Source organism: Triturus cristatus, chromosome 8 (assembly GCF_964204655.1).
Source record: "Triturus cristatus chromosome 8, aTriCri1.1, whole genome shotgun sequence".
Lineage (NCBI taxonomy): Eukaryota > Metazoa > Chordata > Amphibia > Caudata > Salamandridae > Triturus > Triturus cristatus.
In genome coordinates this window covers 6,917,165-6,944,561 of record NC_140591.1, presented here as the reverse complement: position 1 = coordinate 6,944,561, position 27,397 = coordinate 6,917,165, and the positions used below count along the sequence as shown (strand labels likewise).

The 27,397-nt window shown below is 48.1% G+C and overlaps 1 protein-coding gene across 1 annotated transcript in view; it reads left to right on the top strand.

Moving 5' to 3' along the window:
* Positions 1-27,397, top strand: part of SPAG17 (sperm associated antigen 17) — a 1,802,643-nt gene that overhangs the window by 1,197,218 nt on the left and 578,028 nt on the right. The window contains exon 29 of the mRNA XM_085620708.1: positions 9,083-9,255. Coding sequence (XP_085476834.1) covers positions 9,083-9,255 — 173 coding nt within the window. The remainder of the gene's footprint in view (positions 1-9,082; positions 9,256-27,397) is intronic.

The following is a 27,397-nucleotide window of genomic DNA, read 5'->3' as shown; positions in this document are numbered from 1 at the left end:
TGCACTCTAGAGTAAGCATGTGTACTAGGCACTCTGCGGCAGGCACGTTTACCAGGCACTCTCTACAGCAGGGACATGTACTAGTCACTCTACAGCGGCACTTGTAAAAGGCACTCTACAGCAGGCACGTGTAAAAGGCACTCTAGAGCAGGCATGTGTACTAGGCACTCTGCAGCAGGCAGGTGTACTAGGCACTCTACAGCAGGCCAGTGTACTAGGCATTGTACAGCAGGCCAGTGTACTAGGCACTTTACAGTAGGCACATGTACTAGGCACCCTACAGCAGGCAGGTGTAAAAGGCACTCTACAGCAATCACATGTACTAGGCACCCTACTGCAGGCACGTTTATCAGGCACTTCCTACACCAGGCACGTGTACTAGTCACTCTACAGCAGGCAGGTGTACCAGGCACTCTACAGCAGGCATGTTTACTTGGCATTGTACAGCAGGCAGGTGTACTAGGCATTCTACAGCAGGCCAGTGTACTAGGCACTCTACAGTAGGCACGTGTACTAGGCACTCTACAGCAGGCAGTTGTAAAAGGCACTGTACAGCAGGCACGTGTACTAGGCACTCTACCGGAGGCAGGCACGTGTGCTAGGCACTCTACAGCAGCCAGGTGTCCTAGGCACTCTACAGCAGGCACATGTACTATGTATTCTACAGCAGGCACGTGTACTAGGTATTCTACAGCAGGCACATGTACTAGGTACTCTACAGCAGTCACTTGTACTATGCACACTACAGCAGGCCTGTGTGCTTGGCACTCTACAGCAGGCAGGTGTATTAGGCACTCTACATCAGGCACTTTTACTAGGCACACTACAGCAGGCCTGTGTGCTAGGCACTCTACAGCAGGCAGGGGTACTAGGCACTCTAGAGCAGGCAGGCGTACTAGGCACTCTACAGCAGGCAGGTGTACTAGGTATTCTACAGCAGGCACGTGTACTAGGCACTGCACAGCAAGCACGTGTGCTAGGCACACTACAGCAGGCCCGTGTGCTAGGCACTCTACAGCAGGCAGGTGTACTAGGCACTCTACAGCAGGCAGGTGTATTAGGCACTCTACAGGAGGCAAGGGTACTAGGCACTCTACAGTAAGCACGTGTTCTAGGCACTCTACAGCAGGCAGGTGTAAAAGGAACACTACAGCAGGCATGTGTACTAGGCACTCTACTGCAGGCACGTGTACCAGACACTCTACAGCAGGCACGTGTACTATGCACTCTACAGCAGAAAGGTGTACTAGGCATTCTACAGCAGGCCCGTGTACTAGGCACTCTACAGCAGGCAAGTGTACTAGGCACTTTGCAGGAGGCAGGTACGTGTACTAGGCACTCCACAGCAAGCACGTGTGCTAGGCACACTACAGCAGGCCCGTGTGCTAGGCACTCTACAGCAGGCAGGTGTACTAGGCACTCTACAGCAGGCAGGTGTATTAGGCACTCTACAGGAGGCAAGGGTACTAGGCACTCTACAGTAAGCACGTGTTCTAGGCACTCTACAGCAGGCAGGTGTAAAAGGAACACCACAGCAGGCATGTGTACTAGGCACTCTACAGCAGGCAGGTGTACTAGGCACTCTACACCAGGCACGTGGACTAGGCACTCTACACCAGGCACTTGTACTTGGCACTCTACAGCAAGCACATGTACTAGGCACTCTACAGCAGGCATGTGTACTAGGCACTCTACAGCAGGCAGGTGTACTAGGCATTCTACAGCAGGCCAGTGTACTAGGCATTGTACAGCAGGCCAGTGTACTAGGCACTTTACAGTAGGCATGTGTACTAGGCACCCTACAGCAGGCAGGTGTAAAAGGCACTCTACAGCAATCACATGTACTAGGCACCCTACGGCAGGCACGTTTATCAGGCACTTCCTACAGCAGGCACGTGTACTAGTCACTCTACAGCAGGCAGGTGTACCAGGCACTCTACAGCAGGCATGTGTACTTGGCACTGTACAGCAGGCAGGTGTACTAGGCATTCTACAGCAGGCAGGTGTACTAGGCATTCTACAGCAGGCCAGTGTACTAGGCACTCTACAGTAGGCACGTGTACTAGGCACTCTACAGCAGGCAGTTGTAAAAGGCACTGTACAGCAGGCACGTGTACTAGGCACTCAACCGGAGGCAGGCACGTGTGCTAGGCACTCTACAGCAGCCAGGTGTCCTAGGCACTCTACAGCAGGCACATGTACTATGTATGCTACAGCAGGCACGTGTACTAGGTATTCTACAACAGGCGCATGTACTAGGCACTCTACAGCAGTCACTTGTACTATGCACACTACAGCAGGCCTGTGTGCTTGGCACTCTACAGCAGGCAGGTGTATTATGCACTCTACATCAGGCACTTTTACTAGGCACACTACAGCAGGCCTGTGTGCTAGGCACTCTACAGCAGGCAGGGGTACTAGGCACTCTAGAGCAGGCAGGCGTACTAGGCACTCTACAGCAGGAAGGTGTACTAGGTATTCTACAGCAGGCACGTGTACTAGGCACTCCACAGCAAGCACGTGTGCTAGGCACGCTACAGCAGGCCCGTTTGCTAGGCACTCCACAGCAGGCAGGTGTATTAGGCACTCTACAGGAGGCAAGGGTACTAGGCACTCTACAGTAAGCACGTGTTCTAGGCACTCTACAGCAGGCAGGTGTAAAAGGAACTCTACAGCAGGCATGTGTACTAGGCACTCTACTGCAGGCACGTGTACCAGACACTCTACAGCAGGCACGTGTACTATGCACTCTACAGCAGAAAGGTGTACTAGGCATTCTACAGCAGGCCCGTGTACTAGGCACTCTACAGCAGGCAAGTGTACTAGGCACTCTGCAGGAGGCAGGTACGTGTACTTGGCACTTGACACCAAGCAGTTGTACTAGGCACTCTACAGCAGGCAGGTGTACTAGGCACTCTACACCAGGCATGTGTACTTGGCACTCTACAGCAAGCACATGTACTAGGCACTCTACAGCAGACAGGTGTACTAGGCACTCTACAGCAGGGACGTGTACTAGTCACTCTACAGCAGGCACGTGTAAAAGGCACTCTACAGCAGGCATGTGTGCTAGGCACTCTACAGCAAGCAGGTGTACTAGGCACACTACAGCAGGCAGGTGTACTAGGCTTTCTACAGCAGGCACGTGTACTTGGCACTCTACAGCAGGCACGTGTACTCGGCACTTTACAGCAGGCAGGTGTGCTAGGCACTCTACAGCAGGCAGGTGTGCTTGGCACTCTACAGCAGGCAGGTGTACTAGGCAATCTACAGCAGGCATGTATACTAGGCACACTACAGCTGGCACCTGCATTCTGCACTCCACAGCGGGCACATGTACTAGGCATTCTACAGTGGGCACGTGTACTAGGCACTCTACAGCAGTCACATGTACTAGGCACACTACAGCAAGCACATGTACTAGGCACTCAAGAGCAGGCAGGTGTACTAGGCACTCTATAGCAGGCAGATATACTTGGTACTCTACAGCAAGCACGTGTACTAGGCACTCTACAGCAGGCACGTGTACTAGGCAATTAACAACAGGCACGTGTACTAGGCACTCTACAGCAGGCAGGTGTACTAGGCACTCTACAGCAGGCACGTGTACTAGGCACTCTACAGCAGGCACGTGTACTGGGCTCTCTACAGCAGGCCCATGTGCTAGGCACTCTACAACAGGCAGGTGTACTAAGCACTCTACAGCAGGCAGGTGTACTAGCACTCTACAGCAGGCAGGTGTACTAGGCACTCTACAGCTGGCAAGGGTACTATGCACTCTAGAGTAAGCACGTGTACTAGGCACTCTGTGGCAGGCACATATACCAGGCACTCTCTACAGCAGGGACATGTACTAGTCACTTTAAAGCAGGCACGTGTAAAAGGCACACTACAGCAGGCATGTGGACTAGGCACTCTACAGTAGGCAGGTGTACTAGGCATTCTACAGCAGGCCAGTGTACTAGGAATTCTACAGCAGGCCAGTGTACTAGGCACTTTACAGTAGGCACGTGTACTAGGCACTCTACAGCAGGCAGGTTTAAAAGGCACTCTACAGCAATCACATGTACTAGGCACCCTACGGCAGGCACGTTTACCAAGCACTCTCTACAGCAGGCACGTGTACTAGTCACTCTACAGCAGGCACGTGTACCAGGCACTCTACAGCAGGCATGTGTACTTGGCACTGTACAGCCGGCAGGTGTACTAGGCATTCTACAGCAGGCCAGTGTACTAGGCACTCTACAGTAGGCACGTGTACTAGGCACTCTACAGCAGGCTGGTGTAAAAGGCACTCTACAGCAGGCAAGTGTACTAGGCACTCTACAGCAGGCAAGTATACTAGGCACTCTAAAGCAGGCACTTCCACTAGGCACTCTACAGCAGGCACGTGTACTTGGCACTCTACAGCGAGCACGTGTACTGGGCACTCTACACTTTACAGCAGGCATGTGCACTAGGCACTCTACAGTAGGCACGTGTACCAGGCACTCTACAGTAGGCACACATGTGTACTTTGCACTCTACAGCAGGCCTGTGTGCTAGGCACTCTACAGGAGGCAGGTGAACTAGGCACTCTACAGCAGGCACGTGTACTAGGCACTCTACAGCAGGCAGGTTTCCTAGGCACTATACAGCAGGCAGGTGTACTAGGCACTCTGCAGCAGGCACATGTACTAGGCACTCTACAGCAGGAACGTGTTCTAGACACACTACAGAAGGCCCGTGTGCTAGGTACAATACAGCAGGCAGGTGTACTACGCACTCTACAGCAGGCAGGTGTAGTAGGCACTCTACAGCAGGCACGTGTACTAGGCACTCTACAGTAAGCATGTGTACTAGGCACTATACAGCAGGCACGTGTAACAGGCACTCTACATTTGGCACACATGTGTACTTGGCACTCTACAGCAAGCAGGTGTATTAGGCACTGTACAGCAGGCACATGTACTAGCCACTCTACAGCAGGCACGTGTACTTGTCACTCTACAGCAGGCACATACACTAGGCACTCCACAGCGAGCACGTGTACTAAGCACTCTACACTTTACAGCAGGCACGTGCACCAGGCACTCTACAGTAGGCACGTGTACCAGGCACTCTACAGTAGGCACGCACGTGTACTTGGCACTCTACTGCAAGCAGGTGTACAAGGCACTCTACAGCAGGCAGGTGTATTAGGCACTCTACACAGGCACATGTACTTGGCACTCTAGAGCAAGCACGTGTACTAGGCACTCTAAAGCAGGCAGGTGTACTAGGCACTCTACAGCAGGCAGGTGTACTAGGTACTCTACAGCAGGCACGTATACTAGGCACTATACAGCAGGCAGTTATACTAGGCACACTACAACAGGCACCTGTACTAGGCACACCGCAGCGGGCATGTGTACTAGGCACTCTACAGCAGGCAGAAGTACTAGGCACTCTACAGCAGTCACATGTGCTGGCACTCTACAGCAAGCACGTGTACTAGGCACTCTATAGCAGGCAAGTGTACTATGCTCTCTACAGCAGCAGGCAGGTGTATTAGGCACTCTACAGCAAGCACGTGTAGTGGGCACTCTACAGTAGGCACGTGTAGTAAGCACTCTACAGCAGGCACCTCTACTAGGCACTCCACAGCGGGCACGTGTACTAGGCACTCTACAGCGGGCACATGTACTAGGCACTCTACAGCAGTCACATTTACTGGCACTCTACAGCAAGCACGTATACTAGGTACTCTACAGCAGGCAGGTGTACTAGGCACTTCACAGCAGGCACATATACTAGGCACTCTACAGCAGGCACGTATACTAGGCACACTACAGCATGTACGTGTACTAGGCTCTCTACAGCAGTCACATGTACTGGCACTCTACAGCAAGCATGTGTACTAGGCACTCTACAGCAGGCTGGTGTACTCTGAAATCTACAGCAGGCAGCTGTTCTAGGCACTCTGCATCAAGCACGTGTACTGGGCACTCTACAGCAAGCACGTGTACTAGGCACTCTACAGTAGGCATGTGTACTAGGCATTCTACAGCAGGCCTGTGTACTAGGCCATTTACAGCAGGCACGTGTACTAGGCACTCTACAGCAGGCACGTGTACTAGGCACTTTACAGCAGGCACTTATACTAGGCACTCTACAGCAGGCATGTGTACTAGGCACTGTACAGCAGGCTCGTGCACAAGCCACTCTACAGCAGCCACGTGTGCTAGGTACTCTACAGCAGGCAGGTGCACTAGGCACTCTACAGCAGGCACGTTTACTAGGCATGGCACTCTACAGCAGGCACGTGTACTAGGCACTCTACAGCAGGAACGAGTACTAGGCAGGCACGTGTACTAGGCACTCTACAGCAGGGCCATCTAGTAGGCACGCTACAGCAGGCACATGTACTAGGCATTCTACAGCTAACCAGTGTACAAGGCAATTTACAGTAGACAGGTGTACTAGGTACTCTAAAGCAGGCACATATACTAGGCACTCTACTGCAGGAACCTATACTAGGCACTCTGCAACAGACACGTGTAGTAGGCACTCTACAGCAGGCACGTGTACTAGGTAATCTACAGCAGGCACAGGTACTAGGCACTCTACAGCAGGCACATGTACTAGGCACTCTACAGCAGGCACGTGTACTAGGCACTCTACAGCGAACACTTGTACTTGGCACTCTACAGCAAGCCCGTGTACTAGGCACTCTACAGCAGGCACGTGTTCTTGGCACGCTACAGCGAGCACGTCTACTAGGCACTAGGCACTCTACAGTAGGCACCTGTACCAGGCACTCTACAGTAGGCACGCATGTGTACTTGGCACTCTACAGCAAGCAGGTGTACTAGGCACTCTACAGGAGGTAGGTGTACTATGCTCTCTACAGCAGGCACGTGTACTAGGCCACTACAGCAGGCACCTGTACTAGGCACTCCACGTAGGGCACATGTACTAGGCACTCTACAGCAGTCACATGTACTGGCACTCTACAGCAAGCATGTGTGCTAGGCACTCTACAGCAGGCAGGTGTACTCGGAACTCTACAGCAGGCAGGTGTACTAGGCACTCTACAGCAAGCACGTGTACTGGGCACTCTACAGCAGGCAGGTGTACTAGGCACTCTACAGCAAGCAGGTGTACTAGGCACTCTACAGCAGGCAGGTGTACTAGGCACTCTACAGCAGACGTGTACTAGGCACTCTACACCAGGCAGGTGTACTAGGCACTGTACAGCAGCCACGTGTACTAGACATGGCATTCTACAGCAGGCATGTGTAGTAGGCATTCTACAGCAGGCACATGTACTAGGCAGACACGTGTACTAGGCACTTTATAACAGGCACATGTACTAGGCATTCTACAGCAGGCACATGTACTAGGCATTCTACAACAGGCAAGTGTACTGGCAACTCTACAGCAGGCAGGTGTACTAGGCACTCTACAGCAAGCAGGTGTACTAGGCACTCTACAGCAGGCAGGTGTACTAGGCACTCTACAGCAGACATGTACTAGGCACTCTACACCAGGCAGGTGTACTAGGCACTGTACAGCAGCCACGTGTACTAGACATGGCATTCTACAGCAGGAATGTGTAGTAGGCAGACACGTGTACTAGGCACTTTATAACAGGCACGTGTACTAGGCATTCTACAGCAGGCACATGTACTAGGCATTCTACAACAGGCAAGTGTACTAGGCACTCTACAGCAGGTAGGTGTACTAGGCACCCTACAGCAGCCACTTGTACTAGGCACCCTACAACAGGCAAGTGTACTAGGCATTCTACAGCAGGCACATGTACTAGGCAGACACGTGTACTAGGCACTTTATAACAGGCACGTGTACTAGGCATTCTACAGCAGGCACATGTACTAGGCATTCTGCAACAGGCAAGTGTACTAGGCACTCTACAGCAGGTAGGTGTACTAGGCACCCTACAGCAGCCACTTGTACTAGGCACCCTACAACAGGCAAGTGTACTAGGCACTCTACAGCAGGCACATATACTAGGCATTTTACAGCAGGCACGTGTACTAGGCACTCTACAGCAGGCACGTGTACTAGGCACTCTACAGCAGGCACCTGTTCTAGGCACTCTAAAGCAGGCATGTGCACCAGGCACTCTACAGCAGGTGTGTGCACCAAGCACTCTACAACACGCAGGTGTACTAGGCACTCTACATCAGGCACATGTACTAGGCACTCTACAGCAGTCACGTGTACTAGGCACTCTACAGCAGGCACGCGTACTAGGCAGTCACGTGTACTAAGCACTCTACAGCAGGCACGTGTACTAGGAACTCTACAGCAGGCACGTGTAGAAGGCACTCTACAGCAGTCACGTGTACTAGGCACTCTACAGCAGGCACATGTACTAGGCAGTCACGTGTACTAAGCACTCTACAGCAGGCATGTGTACTAGGAACTCTACAGCAGGCACGTGTAGAAGGCACTCTACAGCAGGCAGGTGTACCAGGCAATCTAGTTGTTGCAGACAGTCATGTTGGGATGTCTTTGACTTCCGTCTCCTTGGTTGGGGTTGGAGTTTCTTGGGAATGACGTGGATCCATCTAGTGCTGACGCTTTGGTGCCTAGGCATCTCGTTGAGCTCCCAAGGAAGTAGGATCATAAGAGGCTCAATCTAGGTGTAGGGCTTCAGCCGCCCTTCTCTCTGACACCCCCAGAATTTCTTCATGAACCCCTTGTTTCTTTTGTTGGTGTAAGAGAGCCCCTGGTGTATCTAGGGCAGCACCGGGGTTTGCAATGGAATCTGAGTGAGAGGGAGTGGATTGTGTGCCTGTCCCTTTAACACTGGCACCCATGTGACGTCACGAACCACACTGTGATGTCAAGATAACATCACCACCACAGCCAGGGAAGCGTTCTATTGGCTGCTGCGCGTCAGTAAGTGAAATTGCCTGACTTTCAGCTCCACTGTCAGTGATTTCAGTCACTGCAAGATTAACATATCCCTGCACCATTCACATGCTCATGGCTGTCCTGCCACCGGAAGACATGTCACATTCTGTCGAATGACCACATTGCTTCTGAATATCTTGCGCTTTCCCTGGTGTTTAAAGTGAAATTTCTCTTTCAGTTCTGAAGCCTGAAGATGTGGTGGCCAAGCTCCTCGTTCGGCAGACCTATCCCACGAGGGTGTGGACTTCACAGCTCTACAAGTCAGGGGCCAAACCACCCATACAGGAGCTATCAAGGGTCATCTGCAGCCAGGGTGCGGTGATCAAGCACATGACGGACGGATCCACACAGGTACGGGCATGAGCGGGGGGTCACTGTCCTGTTCTTATAGCGCCTTGAGCTGTAGGCAGCTGATGGATGGTCACTGTCCTGTTCTTATAGCGCCTCGAGCTGAAGGCAGCTGATGGATGGTCACTGTCCTGTTCTTATAGCGCCTCGAGCTGAAGGCAGCTGATGGATGGTCACTGTCCTGTTCTTATAGCGCCTCGAGCTGAAGGCAGCTAATAGATGGCCACTGTCCTGTTCTTATAGCGCCTCGAGCTGAAGGCAGCTGATGGGTTAATGACAGTTGAATCAAATATCTGGATGATAGATATGTCGGACCAAGTGGTCTATGTCTATAATAATGATTCATGTTTTTAACTCCTGTTGTTAATTAGCACTAGTGTAGCGCAGCACGTGCAGGTAGTGGTAGCTTTCAGGCCTCGTGCAGCTGTAGCTAGTAGGCTGGTTTGATTTGCTTAAACTGCACACCCAATACTGATTCACACTTTTGATGCTGGGACACCACACTTCTGTATAGTTACGGCACATTAGTGAAAATAAATATGGCGCAATAACACATAACTTGGAGCAGGTATTCCAATAAACACAGATCTGTACATGTACTACTGCAGTGAAAAGGTCACTTTCTATGTTATTACCATAGTACAGCGTGACTGACCTAAGAAAAAGATGGCTGATATTGCAGAGATGCCATTTAAAGTCAATAAACAGAAGAAAACACCTAAAACTCTGTACGTCTGTATTCACACCACACCTAATACTCTGTACATCTGTATCCACACCAAAACTAAAACTCTGTACATGTGTATCTACACTACACCCAACACTCTGTAGATGTGCATCTACACCACACCTAAAACTCTGTACGTCTGTATCCACACCACACCTAACACTCTGTACATGTGTATCCTCACCACACCTAACACTCTGTACATGTGTATCCTCACCACACCTAACACTCTGTACATGTGTATCCTCACCACACCTAACACTCTGTACATGTGTATCCTCACCACACCTAATACTCTGTACATGTGTATCTACACCACACCTAACACTCTGTACATCTGTAGCCACACCAAAACTAAAACTCTGTACATGTCTATCTTCACCACACCTAACACTCCGTACATCTGTATCTACACCACACCTAACACTCTGTACATGTGTATCTACACCACACCCAACACTCTGTAGATGTGCATCTACACCACACCTAAAACTCTGTACGTCTGTATCTACACCACACCTAACACTGTCCATCTAAATCTATACCACACCTAACACTCTAACCATCTGTATCTACACCACACCTAACACTCTGTACATCTAAATCTATACCACACCTAACACTCTAACCATCTGTATCTACACCACACCTAACACTCTGTACATCTGTATCTATACCACACATATCACTCTGTATCTACACCACACCTAAACCTCTTTACATCTGTATCTACATGTTAGAATCCGGGGTCTCTGGTTGGCGCAGGTATGCACTTGCGACAAGCAGGGACCCTTTTCATCTAAATCAGGGCGTAGGATCACCTCTTTAAAAATAACCCCTGCTCACCCTCTAGGTAACGTGGCGCGAGCAGTCAGGCTAGATTCCAGAGGGCATAAGGTTAAGCATTCCAGATGTCCCACACAACAATCACCAACACCCCACACAGAGACACAAGGCTGTATTTATGTAAAAATAAAGTTATTTATATAAAAGATTTCTTTAAGCAGGCTTTCAAATATACAGGTCTTCACTTAAATAAGGTTCCAGTTACTTGTATTACTTTTAGGCAGTCCACAGTTCTCAAAATGGCATTTTTCTGGTCAAAATATACTTCCTTGGGGGTCTGTGCACCTCGTAGCGCCTCCAGTACGCTTCGTACCGCTGTTTGGATGCATCGTGCCGTTTCCCATGCTTCTCGCGTGTGCACGCGTACGCTGGACTGAAGCCGTACGGACCGTACCCTCGTAGGTACGCGTCGTACAAGTCCGGTACGCCTCTTGCCGAACCTCACGCTTCTCGCGTGAGCACCGTCTATGTATTTAATGCTGTACGGGCCGTACCTTCGTCGGGACGCCTCGGACAGCTGGTTCGCACGGTTCCAAAACTCACACTTCATGCGTGTGAAGCGTAGCGGGACGATGGTGCCGTACACAGCGAAGGAAGCTGCGTACAGGGGCGCTGCAGCGGACAGTACCTTATTCTTCGGGGGCAATGTTCGAGGCGGCCTCAGGAGTCCACAGAGGAGTGTCCCACGTCGCGTTGTCGTCCCTCGTGGTCAGTGGGCGGCGATGCTTCGTGGGGCATTTCAGGACGTTCCCAGGCACACAACGAGGTCGGAAGCAGGAGGGGCAGCTCAGGGGTGATTTCCAACGCGTTGCAGTGCGGTCGGCTTTACTCAGATGGCGAACAGTGCGTCGCAGGTCCTTACAGGGATCTCCACGGCCAGGGGTTGTAGAGGCTCGGTGCTTGGAGCCTTGTCAGTCTCTTCTTTACTTTGCGAGCGACGGCTCGGGGGGCAGTTGTTTGCTGAGCTCGGGCCAGGCAGGCAGGCCTTTACTGTGCTCACAGTAGCCCCGGTGGCAGAAGTCGCGGTGTTCAGTGAGATGAGGGGCACACAGGTTCTCTGGGGTCAGCGTTTGCAGAATCCTCTCCAGCAGCTTCTCTTCTTCCAGGGGAAAGGTAGCGCCCACTGTTCCTGGGGCGCAGTTCAGGGGGCAAGTTCACAAGCAAGCCCTTGGAGATTGTTTGTTAAGCACAAGTTGGATAAAAGTTTCTTCTTCAGTCTTTTCCTCTCCTTCCAGCAGCAAGGCACCTACCACAGGCCAGTCCCTCAGGCTTAGAGACAGTACTCCTCCATGCAGCTTTTCCAGGTCCTTCTCCTCAGGCAGAGTTTCTTCTTGGCGCAAACAGGATCTGATTTCTTAGGAGCAGGGCTCCTTCTTTTATAGAGCAATTCTTTTGTTCTTTGTCGCCAGGGGGCCTGGGCCTGGCTCAGTCCGGTTTTGGAGCACTTTGTTGTGGTGACTCTGCTCTTTCCTTTCAGCAGCAGGGCAGAGACATCAGCCGCTCCACAGGGGGCGGAGCCGGCATTGTGGTGGCAGAGCACAGGTCTATTCAGAGTCAAGGTGTACTCCTCCCACCCATCCTGGTGTAATCTCTCTACCCACCACCTGGCAGCCAGCCTGTCTCCTGGAATTCCCCAGCCCTGCTCCCCACTGAAACTAGGCAGCACACACACACACACAAAGGCGGACTGAAATGGCCAGGTCAGTAAATACTAACTTTCTAAAAGTAGTATTTACAAACACAGGATATTAAAATAAACTTTACTAAAAGAAGTATTTTATTATTCTGAGTTCAGGCATACTAAACTTGACCTTCTACCATGCTCTATGAGTCCGCTGGGATTACAGCGTGTAGTAATTCCAGCAGCCCATTCTGGCCTATGGAGAGCAGGTAGCCTTCAACAGTGAAAAACCAAAATGGCTGTAAGTCACTATTAAGACATGCCCCACACATCAGGGCATGTCCTACCTTATGCCTACAATGCACCCTGCCCTTCGGCCTACCAGAGGGGTGACTAATATGAAGTTACGGGAAGGTTCATGGACTGGCAAGTGGGTGCACTTGCGCAGTCAGCGCGACAGTACCAGACTGCATGCAGGTTCTGCATTGGCAGACCTTAGACACATTTCACTAGGCCGCTTCTGTGGGTGGCACAACCAGTGCTGCAAGCCCACCAGCAGCATTTGTATTTACAAACCCTGGCACCCCTGGTGCACTTTACTAGGGGCTGATAGTAAACCAAATAAGCCAAACATGGATATCAATCAATGTATACATTTTTCATAAGGGAGCACTTGCACTGTGGCACTGATTGGCAGTGGCACAGTGCTCTGAGCAGCCAACACCAACAAAACACATGAGGCACATCAGCAAAAAGTGGAAGGGAAACTCACGCCAAGGTGCCAGGACTAACACTACACCATACCTAACACTCTGTACATCTGTATCTATACCACACATATCACTCTGTATCTACACCACACCTAAACCTCTGTACATCTGTATCTACACCATACCTAACATTCTGGGCCCGATTCACAGAATTAACTTAAGACAAAATCCGAAACTTACTACTTTTGGTATTCACAGAATGCACTTACTACTTTTGGTATTCACAGAATGGATTTACGACTACTAACTTTACGTCCGCACTCGGGCCGGAAATTCCGGCCCGGAGACGGAGCTTCCGGTCCGGAGGCAGAGCTTCCGGCCCGGAGGCGGAGCTTCCGGCCCGGAGGTGGAGATTTCGGCCATGGCTAAATCTCCGCCACCGGCCGGAATCCCCACCTCCGGGCCGGAAGCTCCGCCTCCAGGTCGGAATTTCCAGCCCGAGTCCGGACGTAAAGTTAGTAGTCGTAAATCCATTCTGTGAATACCAAAAGTAGTAAGTGCATTCTGTGAATACCAAAAGTAGTAAGTGCATTCTGTGAATACCAAAAGTAGTAAGTTTAGGATTTTGTCTTAAGTTAATTCTGTGACTCGGGCCCTCTGTATCTACACCACATCAAACACTCTGTACATCTGTATCTACACCACACATAACACTCTGTACATCTGTATCTACACCACACATAATGCTCTGTACATCTGTATCTACACCACACCTAACATTCTGTATCTAAACAACACCTAAAACTCTGTACATCTGTATCTACACCACACCTAACATTCTGTATCTACACCCCATCTAACACTTTGTACATCTGTATCTACACCACACATAACACTCTGTACATCTGTATCTACACCACACCTAACACTCTGTGCATCTGTATCTACACCACACCACACCTAACACTCTGTACATGTGTATCTACACCACACCTAACACTCTGTACACCTGTTTCCATACCACACCTAACACTCTGTACATGTGTATCTACACCACACCTAAAACTCTGTACATCTGTATCTACACCACACCTAACATTCTGTATCTACACCCCATCTAACACTTTGTACATCTGTATCTACACCACACATAACACTCTGTACATCTGTATCTACACCACACTTAACACTCTGTACATCTGTATCTACACCACACCTAACACTCTGTACATCTGTATCTACAACACACCTAACACTCTGTACATCTGTATCTACACCACACATAACACTCTGTATCTACACCACACCTAAAACTCTGTACGTCTGTAGCTACACCACATCTAACACTCTGTACATCTGTATCTACACCACACATAACGCTCTGTACATCTGTATCTACACCACACCTAACACTCTGTACATGTGTATCTACATCACACCTAACACTCTTTATATCTGTATCTTCACCACACATAACACTCTGTACCTATGTATCTACACGACACCTAACACTCTGTACATGTGTATCTACACCAAACCTAACACTCTGTACGTGTGTATCTTCACCACACCTAACACTCTCTATGTCTGTATCCACTCCACACCTAGCACTGTGTACATGTGTATCTACACCACACCTAACACTCTCTACGTCTGTATCCACACCACACCTAACACTCTGTACATGTGTATCTACACCACACCTAAAACTCTGTATGTCTGTATCCACACCACACCTAACACTCTGTACATCTGAATGTACACTACAACTAACACTCTGCACATGGGTATCTATACTGATGCAGCGATAATTTCACGGTAATTTCTGAATGAAAAACCTCTAATTCACTGCTGTAAAGGTACTGGACCCTTGCCACTGTATATATATACTTATATTCTTTTTTCTAGCTAGGTTCTTTATCAGAGAATTCGGATTTTTGTGTCTACTATTGAAACAGGAGGGTGGACCTAGCATACCCCTCTTCCTCCCCCCGTTTTTTGATTTTGTAATTTACAGCAGCCCAGCTGTCAGAGTTAATAAATTTATAAATTTCTCCTCATGACAATACCTAAACATGACTGAAATCACTGGACTCACATTCTCGGAAGAAGAAGTCGAAAGGACCATCGCATCCATGCTACCTCTAGCAGGGACATCTCATAGAGACTGATGAATCTAGCCAGTGTTGGGACGAACTATCAGAACTGAAAAGGAACCAAATCAAGACCTTGGTTCATGGCATCATGATGACCGAGTATTTAAGATCCAATACGGCCCCTCGTGGGTTAATTGTACGCAATGAGCCATTTATTTTTCAGCAGGACAAAACCTTCAAAAAAGATTGGTCGCTCATTTTCTGGCACTGCACTAGGGACTGGTTGGTCCTGATCATTAAGACTGCAGCCCGACTCTCAGAGGAAATGAAAGTTGAAATACAAACACTAGAGATCAGCCTAAGAACTTTTCAAAGTGTAACTGAGCTTAAGAAACGTCTAGAAGAATTGAATAAATCTATGACTGATTTCGAAATAACTTTGAAGGACACAAAATACACCAAATTCAAGAAAGACGTAAAATCCTTCTCACACGAAAAAGTCTACCCATACACTAAGGAAGATTATGTCCCATCTGGGATGAACCCGGGATATAACACCGACAGTGACAAATCTGACTCTGGTTCAGACCACTCAGATGGTGGCTATAACCACAACTTTAGAAACAGGAATAGACGACCCCGGGGAGGACGCCTCAGGAACTGAGGAGGACCAAATTTTGGCTGGCCAGCATACCAGGGACCACCTCCGTAGGGTGGCCCACCACCTTTTTTCTATGGGCCGCCAAACTTCCACCAACAAGCATGCCAACAGCAGCCACATACTTTCTGGGAGCAAGCACAACCACACGAACCACAGAATCATTTTTTAGGAAGGGGCAAGGGGCCACAGAGGGGAAAATCCAGAAGAAATCAACAGGTGCAATGGGCACAACCCCTGGAAACCTCAAGGAGCCATACCAGGAGCATGGGCCCACCGAACAACCCATGTACCAGCAACCAACCAGCCTAGTGGTGAACCTATCAGACATCATCCTGACTTCAACACAAAAATCAGTTCTAGAAAAGGGACTTGGTTTTGTGCCAACTCCGAGCTTGGATAAGTTCAGACTCTGCAGTGAACTAAATGAGTTCATCTGAAGAATAAAACTGCAAGTCTATTTCAAAGATAAAACATGTCCCTCTACAGCGGAAAGCGACACAGGTCTCCACAAAAAATCCAACTTTACACCGCCAGCGGCTAATCTTCCCGTAGAATTACTAGCTTTTGAAAAAGCAGTTCTCAAAGAAGTATCCAAAATAGATCCAAGGACAATAAAAACTTTCCACAACACCAGCAAAAAGGAACATAAGGCCATACAACAATTGGCAATGTAGAAACAAGTGATTATAAAACCAGCTTACAAAGGCAGTGCCATAGTACTACAAAACACTACTGCATACCGAGAAGTATGTCTACAACTGTTGGCGGATGACAGAAACAACACCATAATCAAGGAAGACCCGACAGAACGTCTACGCATAGAAATCGGGTATTTGGTGGAAGAATCCACAGCGAATAATTGGATATCCAAAAAGGAAGACGATATTTTGGAGAACACCAACCCCACCATCCCTTACTTTTACACCATTCCAAAAATCCATAAATCAATGAAAAAAACACCGGGAAGACCTATTGTGTCAAGCATCGGTTCAATACTAGAACCTCTCTCAAAATTTGCCGACGCTTTCCTGCGACCCATTATACAAAGTACTAGCACGTACCTACAGGACACAAAGGCAGTACCATGCCACCTACGAGACTTACAATTCAACCCAACCACCAACATCCTGATTGGCCTGGATGTAGAGAGTCTCTATACTAGTCTACCACACAAGGAAACTTTACAAATTCTGGAAGAAGTACTCTTTCAACACCCATGGGTTTACCACACGCCCAGAAATGTGGTCCTTGAATGCTGCCGGCTGGCACTAACGGAAAATTACTTTAGGTTTGAAGACACCCTGTTCCGCCAAGTGCACGGAACCAGTATGGGGAGCACTTTCGCGGCGAGCGTGGCGGATCTCTATGTCCATCACCTTGAGAAGCATAAGATACTGAACAACTGCAACCCCCACATCGGACACCTTAAGCTTTGGAGACACTACATCGACGATGTGCTATTGATCTGGGAAGGTAATGAGTCAGAAGCCACTGACTTCATTAGTTGGCTTAACCTTCAGGACCCCTTTTTGAAATTCACTCACACCATGAGTAGGTCCCAATTGATCTTCCTTGATCTCAACATCATAGCCAAGCAAGGAAGGTTGACGACCACCACACATTTCAAACCAACAGCCAGGAACTGTCTGTTAATCTACGATAGTTTCCACCCGAGGCAATTGAAAGATAACCTTCCTTTCGGCCAATTTTTATGACTCAGGCGAAATTGCGCTGAAAAAGAAGACTACAACACCCAAGCAAGAGACTTGACGGCCAAGTTAAAAGCAAGACACTATCCAAAACACTTAATTTCAACAGCCAAAAAAAGAGCGGCTAACAATCACAAGAAGCACTCCTGGAACCAAAACAGAAAGAAAATTCCGAACAGGACAGAAGACCAATCTGTATTACTACCTACAATATTGTATCAAATAAAGTTACCAAGATCATCAAAAAACACTGGCGGACACTGAACAGTGGCAACCTTGACGTACCCAGACCTGTGTTCAGTCATAGAAAAGGGAAAAACTTTAGAAACTACTTTGTCCACACTCGCCCCAAAAACAACGCAAAAACAGATGGGCAAAGAACCCTGCACACTCTGCCTGGTGGACACTACCCATGCATTAATTGCAGTGTTTGCCATTTTACCTCAGCCACGAAAAAGGTTGAGTTTAACAATCAAATGACCTGGGAACTACGCAGCTTCACAAGTGTGGTCTATCTGATCACCTGTACCTGCAACCTACATTACGTGGGGATGACCACAAGGAAAGTGAGTACCAGGATTGTTGAGCACCGCAGTAACATCAGGTGCAAAAGGGCAACCACGAAAATGACATCACATTTTATTGAGAACCAACACACACCCAACGATATGAAGTGGGTGGTCTTGGAACATGTCAAGGGCAGTGACAACTTAGAGCAAAGATTATTTGAGAAAGAACAATGGGTCTTCAAATTGCGCACTGACAGCCAGGGTCTCAACGATAACATCCCTTGAGGCCAGTTCTCAAGATAGCACCACTCAGGAACTGGATGACAATATTTTCCCACACAGAACCCGCTGTAAAAACCCACCACCCCTTGGTATAACACATAACTCTCCTGAGTACCCAACATATTAATCAGGGACATATACACTACGAAACAGACACCCCACAATCTTGTTTGTCTTTGTGTATGTATTGTCCTTATAGCTACCATCCACGAATTTAGGAGGTCATTATAGCCCCTACGCCCCCACTGTATTGCCTACGTTTATGTATTATCATTTTTGTAATGTAATTTTTTGTAATGTCATCTTTTATTATTTATTATTTATTTTTCTATCATTCACAATTGTAGGAGGTCATTACTGCCCCTGCGCGCCCCCGACTGTATTGTTACATTCTTTTGTTTATTTCACCCGTTTTCACTCTCCCAAAAGGGCCGACCGCTTTAGCCACTTGCGGCGGCCATTTTGTGAAGTTTCCCGCTCTAGCCTTCCTAGTATGACTAGACGGGAACACTTCCTACATAAACCCGTACCCGGCAGTGATTCGCGCATATGCGGTCGCGAGGGTATACAGGTGAATCCGCCAGAGAGTAGATCACGTTCAAGTACGTTTTTCTTTTTCCGGACTGGAACGGGCAGCCAACGGAACCCGTAATAGCTCACCTGTGCACTTCTGCCCCCCTTTAGCTAACAAAGCCTTCATCTTTGCTTTCTCCTGTAGCGCACAATTGCGAAATCCTCCCAGCCCCTCAGGAGACCATGAAGCAGATTTATGCTTCGTAACCAGTATGTGATTTTCCCTAATATGTGTTGTTTTTCATGTTGTGTTGTCTCGTTATCAACTTGATACACGCATTACTAATAACCACCATTGACACTAACAGAGGCATAACCGATGATCCTTTATTTAACGTGTCACATTTATTTGACTAAATAAGCATGATTTAACAGAACCTTTACTTCTCTACTAAAAAGCATGTTTTAACTGAAGTACATAATGGGAAACGCTCACCAGTGATTCGGCATGTTTTTCATTATGGTACCGTCACGAGGTGACCCTTTTGTTTTGGTTTCTGAAAGTGCCATCGGGCACAGGTTTACAGAGCCACTTTTTTAAGGTGGTTTGATAAGGAGTGTTTATTGCCTACTAACCAAGCATGAAAAAGCGCGTTATGGCTGGTGTTAGACCTGTCAGCCCTAGGGTGGTCTCCCCCTGTATTCTTGCCCTTGCCTAATATTTTTCCACCCTCTTTTTGCGTTGGTCTCCGGGCACATTTTCATTGCCAATCAGTGTTAAGGTGCAGGTGCTCTCTTCCCCTAAGATGGCTGCCACAGGCCCCTGCTACTGCGGAGTGGCCTTTCTAGTAGCACCCTAGCTGCCAGGAGCTGGCTGGGACCCTACAACAATGTTGCGACACCAGCCCGCCTTTTTTGTCCTATACCTAGAGTGGGGAAGCTCCTGGAATGTGCTGGAACCTTCTAGAAGAAAGGTGGGGTTTTGCTTTTGCCGCCTTAGAGAGTGGTCACCTGACCTAGGGCTACTTAAGAGAGGGAGGGAACATTTTTTAGTCAGTTGGGGCGACGCAGACCTGGGGGAACCTACGCAGGAGTTTTAGGCGGTAGGGCCTAGTCAGGGACCTATGCCTCTAAAAGTGACAGTGCTTAGGTGCTGCCTTTTAAGTGAGTGATGGATCCTGAACTAGCCCACTGATCTGGCCCAGCGGGAGGGGAACCCAGGGGCAACCTACCAAGCCTGACTAGGAGCGAACTAGTCACCAACTCAACCTACCCCCCCCCCAAGGAACAGAACCCATAAGGGCGCCAGAACCAGCCACGCCACAAAGACTGCTGAAACTCCCTACTGGAACTTTCCCTTGAAACTTACTGCTGAAAATCACTACTGAAACTTCCTACAACTTACTGCTGGATGGCTGGGGGATCGACCAGGTACTAGCGCTGTGACACCCCTGCGCTCCCTGACCTTGCCGGGGTCCCCCCTAGCCAGTCCGGTTGCGGGCGTGTAGCCTGCCCTTGCCCAATCTGCCTGCCTGCCCCGAGCTGGGGCGTCGCTGAGGAGACGGGGGCGCTGGGCGCCGAAATAGCCATCACCCCTTAATTGAGGCCCCCGTTGGGTTGGCCCCAAAAGAATCACTCACCGCTGTGTCGCCTGCCCCCTGCCAACTCCAGGGCCCCGCCGCTGCCGTCGCAGCCGAGGAATCGCGCCCCCCCCCGGGGCGGGAGAAGGCCGCCGGGCCACAGAGAAGGCCTCGCTGGGCCGCGACGTCTTGCCTAGGCCGCGTAGGCCCGAAGCCAAGAACTCCAGTCGCCTGACGGGGGCGGACTGCCGAACGCCGCCCCCGCCGCTGTGCCATTGGTCCATTGGGCTGCGCCCCCGCAGACCGCGCTGTCATTGGCGGCTGCAGGCCCCTGAAGCCTCTACGAAGCCGTCGCTGACTCCCCCGGGGCTCCCCGGCCTCGTCTGACCCGACCGGGAGCCCCGCGCTCAGACCCCCAATCACTGCGCTGGTTCAGCCCTGCGGGAGAAGCCTTTGAGGGAGGCCCTCGACCCGGATATCGCCAGGAGGCCGGAGATCGCCGCGAGGTCCCCGCTTGTGAGGAAGAAGGCCGACGACTCAGGTAATCTCCAGGGAGGAGGGCGGGAGGCCCCCCGAGGCCCGGAGCACGCCCTCCCCCGGGGAGATCCCACGCAAGACCTCAACTTACCCCGGAGCGTGCCAGAACTGGGCCACGGCCCCCTCGCTGTGTGCCTGAACTCCGCCTGGTTAGAGAGTCCTGTGGGACTGCCCAGTTAAGCACTAGTGAGTTCCCTTCGAAGCGCTGTCTAGACACTGAGTGCTCCGACCTGCTTGAGCCCCCCCCTTGTTGGGACTGCCAAGTTTGACCCGCCAAGAGTCTGCCATGCGCACTAAGTTCAGTGCTCTGATTCTAAGGTTGCTATGTGCAGTGCCAAGTTCAGTGCTCTGATTCTAAGCGCTATTTAATTGCTCTGTGCGGCGCTATGTTCATAGGGCCTGATTTTAAGCGCTATTAAATTGCTATGTGCAGCGCTATGTTCATAGGGCCTGATTTTAAGCGCTATTAAATTGCTATGTGCAGCGCTATGTTTAACCGCTGTGTTTAACGCTCCCCCAGGATCACCAGGAGACGCGCTTTAGTCCCATGCCCGGTTTAATGTATTCAGGTACTGCCAATTGAGTCATAATGAAATGCTTTTGAACCTGATGTGATTCAGATAAAACTGACTGATTTTTAGTGAACATACTGTGTGGTGTCAGTTATTGCGTGCGCTTCCTGTTTTGGTGGATGAGTGTGCTGTATGGTCGCTTTACACGTAAGCCTTCGGGGGCCTACCTGCTCGAGTCACGTTACCCCCTTAGAGCCTGGTGACCCCCGGTCCTACAGCTGGATTAACACACACACCCTGAACGAATGTGTGAACTGTTGTATTGCATTTTGGAACTCACCTACCCCACTGGGAGTAGGTAGTGCTTGATAATTTTGTCTTCATTTTGTCTACGTAGATTATTATATTGTATGTATTAACTTTGCTTCCTTATTAGTTGCAGCGCACTTTTTTCCTCACTTTTAGATCACGTAAGGAGTGGTACACACAGGGCTGGACCCTGTGTGAGTCCTGAAGCAGAGCATTGGGGAAGCTCGCACTAGTTGACGTCCACTAGGGACACCTGACCCATTGAAGACAGGAACCCTAGGGACCCACCCCGTTTTTAACATATCAGCTAGGAGCCTGATTAAAGTTATTTTGCCCACTAGTTAGATATTTTTAACTCACCCACTCCACACATACCTCTGCACTACACATAGTTCCTCATTAAAAGTGCGGGTTGAGACCACCCCTATGATGAAGCATGTCACCGTGGGGAAACCCTGGGGAGTGAGGGGACTCAAGAAAGGACATTTTTCTTTTCTCGACATGTCTTTCCTGACTCATATTGAGCAAAAACCTTCTTCTTTTTTCTAGCTAGGTTCTTTATCCGAGAATTCGGATTTTTGTGTCTACTATTGAAACAGGAGGGTGGACCTAGCACACCCCTCTTCCTCCCCCCCCCCCCCCCCCGTTTTTTGACACTGTATATTACCTTCAGGAGACTTAACATAAACATGAAAAATCAGAAATGCATTTAATATTCAAGCCAATAAAGAGAGTTGTGAGTATTTAAAGGGTTTTATTTTCTTAGTTAAAAGTGAAGTTTTTCTGACCCTTTATTCATTAGTCAAATATCAATCAGGTAACAGAATTTGGAAATTAGGAAAAATAGCATTAATACAGAACATATTACAGTCTGCATAATAGCATCACATGTAGAAAAGAAAATGTGGCGCAAAATGCCAGTCAAAACTCTTAATGAGTTTCTAAGAAAAGAGTGAGTCTTGCAAGGCTAATCAATAATTAATAAATGGCAAAAATCTCCCATAAAGAGAAATAAATGCATAAGACAAATCTTTTCAAAAACTAATTCATTAGTCAAAGCATGAACTTAAACGTTTTAGCATCTAATATCTAAACCTGTTGTATCCAGCTCCACTCTCTGCCCTGGTCTGATCCTTTGCATCTCTGTGCTACACAAGGTGTAAGACAGCCCCTCCTTCACAGACCATCAGAGGAATGTGATCTGCCTTTCCAAAAATATGACGTGCAGGGACTCTCTGAAAAAACATATGAGCAAAAGGCTCCCCACCTCCCTCTGTTTCTCCTTGGACGCAATCTCCACCCAGGCTGCACCCGCGACAATCGCGTACCTAACCCATATGATGTCTGGCCTCATCTGCTGCCTTTCTTCTCTCCTCCTCCTAAAAGCAGCCAAGCAGCAAGAGGCACACGCCCTCAAAGAGGTCATTATTTATACTCTAATTCTTGGCAGACTATACTAAAAATTGTTTAAAATTCAGAGAAACTCGCACTGTGAGTGGTTACCATAGATGACATGAGGGTCTCACCATCCTGTTCTCATTGCAAATTCCAAACTATACTGGTTTTAACAAAAGAAGTGCTAATGATAAATATAATCATATATTTCAGCAACATTTACAGTCCAGTTTCCTGCATCCTGTGACATCGCACGCAGGATAAGCACATTCCACAAACCCTGGTACTTTGGCAGAATAGCAAGAATTTAGAGTTCAAAGTGGCCTTGAACTAGGTCGTCACTCGAGGCAAGCGGTTATAATCTGCGCGTGCTCTCAAATTCAGCACCATTCTCAGCCTTGCTGGATTCACAGGCAGCCATTTTATCTTAGGCCCAAAAATAAAACAAACACAACAACAATATAAATGTACTAAATAGAACCCATTCTGTTTACCACCCCCATACTAATACCTTGTATTACTTTTCCTAGCAAAAGTTATTAGTTTAAAGCAGCTTTTCTATTATTTGTGCACAACATGCAAAAATGTGCAATCTACAACATAGCATACATGCACCAGTGCACATTTTCAAAGCGCAAACAGTTAATACATACTCCTAGCAACATGCTCTAATGTTTTAGATAGCTTTTCATGCAAAATGCTTTAGTCTCGTGTGTAATGTTTGGTTCATGGTTAATTAGCACTCATTATAAGATGTGTTATGAACTGAATATATTTGTCTAAATATGCAACAAGGCCAAAGTCTCTTAAAACAGGAATAGGGAGTGTAATTTATAAGGGAATGGAGCTGGGAAGAGAGAACACATTCAATGATTATTTTTCACAGCTAAAGAGGCCACTAAAATCGCGAGTATTCTCTCCACTGCAAAAACACATGTTAAATCAGCACAGGCATTTCAGACTGAAAGCATTGACCAGGCTCATTTCATGTCTTTCATTTTGAATGCACCAAAGTGCACCTTTTAAAAAAGCATTGACCAGGCCTCATTTCATGTCTTTCATTTTGAATGCACCAAAGTGCACCTTTTAAAAAAGCATTGACCAGGCCTCATTTCATGTCTTTCATTTTGAATGCACCAAAGTGCACCTTTTAAAAAAGCATTTGACTAGGCTCATTTCATAATCTCATGTGCCATGTGTTTTCCACTTGCACCAAAATCTGCGTCATCTAACACTCTGTACGTTTGTATCCACACCACACCTAACACTCCTGCAGATGTGTATCTACACCACACCTAAAGCTCTGTTCATCTGTATCCACATCGTACCTAACACTCTGTACATCTGTATATACACCACACCTAACACTCTGTATCCACACAATACCTAAAACTCTGCACATCTGTATCTAAACCACACCCAACACTTTGTATCTACACAACACCTAAGACTCTGTACATCTGTATCTACACCACACCTAACACTCTATACATATGTATCTACACCACACCTAACATTTTGTACATCTGAATCTATACCACACCTAACACTGTACATGTTTATCTACACCACACCCAACACTCTGTACATCTGTATATACACCACACCTAACACTCTGTATCCACACAATACCTAAAACTCTGCACATCTGTATCTAAACCACACCTAACACTTTGTATCTACACAATACCTAAGACTCTGTACATCTGTATCTACACTACACCTAACACTCTGTACATATGTATCTACACCACACCTAACATTCTGTACAATAGAATCTATACCACACCTAACACTGTACATGTTTATCTACACCACACCCAACTCTCTGTACATGTGTATCTACACCACACCTAACACTCTGTACGTCTTATCCACACCACACCTAACACTCTGTACATGTGTATCTTCACCACACCTAACACTCTCTATGTCTGTATCTACACCACACCTAACACTCTGTACATGTGTATCTACAACACACCTAATACGCTGTCCATCTGTATCTACACCACACATAATACTCCGCACCTAAAACTCTGTACGTCTGTATCTACACCACACCTAACATTCTGTATCTACACCACATCTAACACTCTGTACATCTGTATCTGCACCACACCTAACACTCTGTACATATGTATCTACACCACACCTAAAATTCTGTACATCTGAATCTATACCACACCTAACACTGTACATGTTTATCTACACCACACCCAACACTCTGTACATGTGTATCTACACCACACCTAACACTCTGTACGTCTTAACCACACCACACCTAAAACTCTGTACATCTGTATCCACATCATACCTAACACTCTGCACATGTGTATCTACGCCACGCCTAACACTCTGTACATGTGTATCTAGTCCCATGGTACATAAAAAGCAATAAGTAATTACTCTAACATTAAAGTTAATAGAGAAAAAACATTCACTTTAATATCTCGTCCTAGTCATTAGATATGGTCCAAACTCCAGCCAATCAGGCAACAGCACCCTCTAGAACCCTCTCCACAGAGGCTCCAGGCTCTCAGATTTTCTACTGCACGTCGTGTGAAGGGAGTCTCCCTGAGCTCTGCTCAGCACTTCTACTTTATCTTCTGTATTCTTCACATATTACTTCTGAACATGTCTTCTTCTAAAGAATCTCTCTTCAGGCATTGTGAATCTTGTGGGAAATTGAGACTTCACTCAGATGATCCCCACAAGAAATGTATCTACTGCCTTCACCCAGACCATAAGGTGAGAGACTGCAAAATCTGTAGAACATTTTCTCAAAAAACCTGGAGAGAGAGAAGGACGTCTTCTTCTGTGGCTACAGAAGCTCATGACAAAGGACAATCCTTTATCTGATGAGGAGAGTGATTCCTCTTTAAAGACAACAGCGTCAGAAAAGAGAGCTATTGAGGCGGAGCTGATCTCTCCTAAGGTGTTGAAAAAACATCATCACACCTCAAAACAGGAAGATCAGCCTTCCTCTTCAAAAAATGAATCAGCCTCTCTTAAGAGTCAATCTGTGCCCTCTACGCCTTCAAAATCCTTTAAAAAAACGAAGCCGGCATCAAGGTCTCTTCCTGAGACAGTTTTACCTCACAAAAAAGACGATCTGTCGACGAAGACGTAGACGATTCCTTCGTCGACGAGCATTTCCATCGTCATAACTACAACAACGACATTGACTTTCTCTTCTCCTCAGACAAAGATGATTATGTCGTCGGCATCTTCTCCATCGACGTTGGTATCCTTGAAGGTGAGACCGTCTGTTATGACAACTTTGTCTTTATTATCTTCGCCGACTAAAAAGAAGCGGCCCTTGTCAGGACCTTAGTCAATAGAAGCATCATTGCCGCTGAGGCTGTCGGCAGCTCTCAAAAGTAAATCTTCTTTGTCGACGGTAGCGTCGTCAACGGTAGCCTCGTCGACTGTAGCCTCGTCGACTGTAGCCTCGTCGATGGTAGCCTCGTCGACGGTAGCCTCATCGATGGAGCCGAAGACCTCGGATACAGATCCTCGTCGACGAAGTTCGTCGACGTAAAGACCGTCGACCAAATAACCGTTGATGAAACCTACATCTTTGTCATCTTCATCTGTGGTAGTCTTGACATCCTTGTCGATGCTTGTTCCATCGTTGGTTCTAGCTACTTCTAGAGACAATTTAGGACTGCCTAAAAGAAAGACTTCTCTGGAGTTATTATTGCCTGTACACACCTCTCCAAGCAAGGTGTCTCCTTGTCCTCCAGAAGAAATCTTCGACTATGAAGCTGATGAAGAGGAATCAGATGATGATGATGATAGATTTGGGGCAGCACACAGTCCGTCTGAACTCCTTATAAAGTGCCAGGACGATGAAGATGAAGACTATGTTTTTTACCCCAAGGTTTCTAATCAAGAAAGACAAGTGGAACAGACAGTCCAAATGCCAATGTCTCTTGTCTCAAACTTGCAACATATAGTAGAGGATTACTACCACAGATTTCCTCCCTCGGAGCTGGCATCTTCCGTTCCTCAGACACCTATTCCGCAGCCTTCCTTGCTCATCAGATCCCCTCCTCCGGTTTCTCCAGTACCTGCAGTAACGCAACATCAGGACTAAGAGGTTCATACTACTGATGAAGACAGAGAAGAGGGA